The following is a 5,225-nucleotide window of genomic DNA, read 5'->3' as shown; positions in this document are numbered from 1 at the left end:
ACGCTCTACCTGTCCTAAACTCTGGGGTCTGTATGCACAATGTAGTTTCCAATCAATCCCCAGTAATTTGGCCACCAACTGACTTACCCGGGAAACGAAAGCAGGCCCGTTGTCCGATCCCAGGACTTGTGGCATACCATACCTGGGAAAAATCTCTTCAAGAAGTTTCTTGGTGACTACCTTTGCAGTCTCATGTTTGGTGGGAAAGGCCTCGACCCATCCTGAAAATGTATCCACAAACACCAGCAGATATCTGTAACCATACATGCCTGGTCTGATTTCAGTAAAATCAATCTCCCAATGGATGCCAGGACGATGCCCCCTGGGACGAGTCCCAATACCATTTTTCACCTTCCCTGGGTTCACTTGGGCACAAGCTTTACAGTTTTCAGTCGCTTCTCACAAGGCCTGACCCTGTCCCAAAAGGTAAAGACCTACTTCCTCTCGCTCCAGGAGAGTTCTCATCTTCTTGATTCCCAGGTGAGTTAGTTTATGTAAATAAGATATTAATTCAAAAGTCAATTTTGTAGGCATGACAATCTTTTCTTTATAGACCCATCTTTTTAGTCGAGGAGAGTATACTGCCCCCATTTTCTTTAGGAGGTTTATGTCCTCTGAATCATATGGCCATGGGGAAACTTGCTCATGGTCATCTGCACTGACCAGAGTCAGGATCTGTCCTTTCTCCGCAGCCTTTCGAGCCGAAGCGTCGGCCAGCCGGTTTCCCCGGGCTTCTGGACTCTGTCCTTTCTGGTGCCCTGGACAATGTATGATACTCAGTCCTTTTGGTAGGAATAGAGCCCTCAAGAGAGCTAAGATTTCAGCCTTATTTTTGATCTCTCTTCCTTCTGATGTAAGTAATCCCCGTCTCCGGTAGATTTCACCATGAATATGTGCGGTAGCAAATGCATAACGGCTGTCAGTATATACATTTAGTCTCTTACCTTCTGCCATCTTAAGAGCCTGTGTCAAGGCAATGAGCTCGGCTCGTTGAGCGGAGGTACCTGCAGGTAAGGCACTTGCCCAGATTACCTCATCTTCGGTGGTGATGGCAGCTCCGGCCCTCCGCTCCCCATCCGCAACATAACTGCAGCCATCCGTATACCAGGTGTAGTCAGCATTCGGAAGAGGCTGGTCCATTAGATCTGGTCTGGTTCCATGTGTTTCTGCTAAGATCTGCAGGCAGTCATGTGGCTCAGCTCCTTCCGGTAAGGGGAGTAGGGTAGCCGGATTCAAAGCCACTACTGGACCAAACTGGACCTTCTCCGTGTTTAACAACATAGCTTGGTAATGAGTCATGCGGGAATTAGAGAGCCATCGGTCAGGAGGTTGTTTTATCAGGGCCTCTACCGCATGAGGTGCCAAAATAGTCAGAGGCTGTCCTAGGGTCAGTTTATTAGCATCCTTAATCAGGAGTGCAATTGCTGCTACCATCCTCAGGCAAGGTGGCCATCCTGAAGCAACGGGGTCTAACTTCTTTGATAAATAGGCCACTGGCCGCTTCCAGGGCCCTAGTCTTTGTGTAAGAACTCCTTTTGCATAGCCTTTCTTCTCATCTACAAACAGCTCGAAAGGCTTGCTAACATCTGGGAGGCCAAGGGCAGGGGAGGACAATAAGGCACGCTTGATGTTGTCAAAAGCCTCTTGTTGTTGTGACCCCCATTGGAACAATGTCCCTTGTTTAGTAAGCGGGTATAGGGGAGCAGCCATCTCGGCGTAACCCGGGATCCAGAGGCGGCAGAATCCTGCCGTGCCTAAGAACTCCCTCAGCTGACGGGGGCTTTTTGGAACCGGGATGCCAGCCACAGTCTGTTTTCGAGCTGAGGTTAACCACCTCTGTCCATCTCTCAGCTGATATCCCAGATAAGTGACTTGAGTTTGACATATTTGGGCCTTTTTCGCTGAGGCCCTATAGCCCAGGCGCCCCAGAGTCTGTAGGAGGGATTCTGTCCCCAAACGGCATGCCCTCTCAGTGGCACCTGCCAAAAGCAGGTCATCAACATATTGCAGGAGTATAAGAGAGGGGTACTGGACTCGAAAATCAGCCAAATCTCGATGTAAAGCTTCATCAAACAGAGTGGGACTATTTTTAAATCCCTGGGGCAGTCTAGTCCAAGTCAATTGACCCGAAAGTCCCAAATCTGGATCTTTCCATTCAAAAGCAAATAAAGGTTGGCTTTCCGGGCTGAGCCGGAGACAAAAGAAAGCATCTTTCAGGTCCAAAACCGTATACCAAGTATGTGTGGGGGGCAGAGTACTGAGTAAGTTGTAAGGGTTTGGGACAGTCGGATGGATGTCTTCTACCCTTTTATTGACCTCCCTTAAATCTTGTACTGGCCGGTAATCTCCAGTTCCTGGCTTTTTGACAGGTAGCAAGGGCGTATTCCATGGCGACCGGCAAGGGACTAAAATGCCCTGGTCTAGAAGCCTTCTAATATGTGGTCTTATTCCCTGGTAGGCCTCCTGTGACATGGGATACTGCTTTATAGAAACTGGAACTGCCGTGGCCTTTAGTTGAATAATCAAAGGAGGCTGCTGAAGCGCTAGTCCCATTCCCCCAGTCTCTGCCCATGCTAGTGGGAACTTCGTGACCCAAGAGTCTATTTCTGTAGTTTGTGGCTTGTCATGTCCCGGTTCATATAATCTATATTCGTCCTCTAATTGAAGGGTCAAAACTTGGAGAGGGGTCCCCTGGGGACCAGTTATCCGGGCCCCTCCTTCTTCAAAATGAATTTGCGCTTTTAGTTTAGCGAGCAAGTCACGGCCCAGTAGAGGGTATGGACAATCCGGAACATGTAGAAAAGAATGAGTCACCTTACCAGTAGCCAGCTGAACCCGGCGGTCTGTTGTCCATCGATATGTCTTGCCACTGGTGGCTCCTTGTACCCAGGCTGTACGGTCACTGAGCTGTCCATGAGCCCGGGTGAGGACTGAATGTTGAGCTCCAGTGTCCACTAGAAAGGTAACGGGCTGCCCCCCTACTTCAAGAGTTATCCTGGGCTCAGGGGGGGGCTCCTGGCCCTGACCTCCCTAATCTTCATCTAGGGTCAAAAGGGAGGTCTCTGGCTTCTTCCGGGGTCCACGGGAGTTCTTAGAGTTCTTAGGGCAATCTCGGGCCCAATGCCCTTTCTCCTTGCAGTAAGCGCACTGATCCTTGTCCAGCTTCAGCCCCTTTCGATTTCCCTTCCTGTCTCCCTTCCTTCCCTGACTCTGAACTACGGCGGCCAAAATCCGATTCAGCTCCTTGCTCCTCTTTTTCTCCCTCTCATCTTTCTCCCTACGTAATCTTTCCTCCTTCTCTTCTTGGGTCTCTCTCTTATTAAAAATCCTTTCTGCTTCCTTAAGCAAGTCCTGCAGTGTATAACCCTGTAGGTTTTCTAACCTCTGTAACTTAGCCCTGATATCTGGCGCAGCCTGCCAGATAAAGGACATAGAAACACTCGTCATCTGCCCTGGGTCATCTGGATCATAGGGTGTGTACATGCGATAGGCCTCTTTTAGTCTTTCTAAGAAAGCTGAGGGGGTCTCATCGGCCCCCTGTAATACCTGCTTCACCTGAGCCAAATTGGTTGGGCGCCGGGCAGCCCCTCGGAGACCCGCTAAAAGCAACTGGCGGTAAAGGCGTAGGTGTCCCCTACCATCAACCGTATTGAAGTCCCAGTTTGGCCTTGTGAGTGGAAATGCATCATCAAGTGCATCAGGCAGTTGAGTAGGACGCCCATCATCTCCCAGGACATGCTTCCTGGCTTCCAGAAACACCCTCTGTTTCTCCTCCGAAGTCAAAAGGGCCTGTAAAAGCTGCTGACAATCATCCCAAGTGGGCTGATGTGTAAGTAAAACAGATTCTATTAATTCAGTAAGGGCCACTGGGTCCTTGGAAAAAGGGGGGTTGTGCTGCTTCCAGTTGTAAATATCGGCCGCGGAGAAAGGCCAATACTGGGTCTGCCCTCCCGTTCCCTGTCTAAGGGGAAAGGCCTGCGAAGTCGAATCCGGTACTGTTTCCCGCTTATGGCGTAGTCTCCCTGCTATTGGAGAGGATGCTGCCTCAGACTGGGGTTCAGCTTCTGGGAGGGCAGACGATCTTGCTTCTGCCTCCTGAGGTGACCTGGTAGATACAGGGTATGGAGGAGGCTCCTCAGATAAGAGATCTATAAGGGGAGAGTTAGAATCTTCCGGAAGCACCGGCTTAGGTTTAGATGTAGTTTTAGGAGATTCCTTCTTGGTCCGGACAGGAAAGAGAGAGGAAGGGGTTGAGAGAGGAGCAAGTGGGGCCGAGGGAGTAGGGGGCCAACTTAAATCTACAAATGGTTGCACCCAAGAAGGGGGCTCAAAGGCAAGGCTTTCCCAGGTGATAATGTAAGGCACCTGGTCAGGATGTCCATGTAGTCCTTTATGGAAGATCTGATCCTTGACCTGTAAAATAACAGTTTTGTTAAAAGTACCATCCACCGGCCATCCGGCTCCAAAAGTGGGCCACTCAGAAGTGCAGAGAGTCTGCCACTTCCCCTTCTTAATTTCGACCCCTTGTTCATCTGCTCGGTCCCGGACGTCCTTCCAGTGGTCGAGAGTAAGACTCAACGGCGTTGTTAAAGACTGTCCCATGTTAGTTTCAAGGTAAATTAGAGAACAAACAAGACAAACACACCCAACAATCAAACAAGCAACAGTCAAGCGCGCCACTCGGCTATGGCGCAAAATTGAAAGTAAAAAGTCGGAGGGACGCACTGAGGGTCCGGATCCCTCACCCTCCACCAAAACTACGTATCCTTCTGATACGGACTGAGCTCCGACAAATCGGGCTCCAAACACCCTTGGAACGTCTTCCAGGGCTGCGGGGGAGAAGTCTGAGCTCGTCAGCTCCTTCTCTGGCCCGCCCAAATACAAACGGTCTAGACCCAAGCCAAGTAACTAAGCATTTACAGAACAAGTCACAAAGCGAAACAAGACAAGACAAGACAAATGCTGGCCAGCTTACCTCCCGGTGGGTGGTCGGTGGTCTCTAGGCAGAGGATCTCCGATCCCGGACGAGCCCCCAACTGAAAGACTCTCAGAGAGAATCTTCCCTCAGGAGGGAGATCCTCAAGCCCCAATGACCAGTCCGAGTCCACAGGCTGCAATGTGCAAGAGGATTTTTATTGATCAGGAAACACAGGTATCTGTGGGCGTCCCAGTCAATTCGGAAGACTGGCGCGCCTAGCAGAACCAGGGTAGGCTTTTTATAGTAT

At 50.3% G+C, this 5,225-nt stretch overlaps 1 protein-coding gene across 1 annotated transcript; it reads right to left on the bottom strand.

Moving 5' to 3' along the window:
* Positions 1-397: 397 nt before the first annotated feature.
* LOC148000411 (uncharacterized) lies at positions 398-4,602 on the bottom strand. The gene is given in 1 exon segment (XM_087589572.1): positions 398-4,602. A coding segment is annotated over 1 exon segment (4,203 nt). The 3' UTR covers positions 398-399.
* Positions 4,603-5,225: the final 623 nt, after the last annotated feature.

The sequence above is a fragment of the Rattus norvegicus genome, chromosome 16 (genome assembly GCF_021556685.1).
Source record: "Rattus norvegicus strain SHRSP/BbbUtx chromosome 16, alternate assembly SHRSP_T2T, whole genome shotgun sequence".
Lineage (NCBI taxonomy): Eukaryota > Metazoa > Chordata > Mammalia > Rodentia > Muridae > Rattus > Rattus norvegicus.
This window is presented reverse-complemented; position numbering and strand designations above follow the sequence as displayed.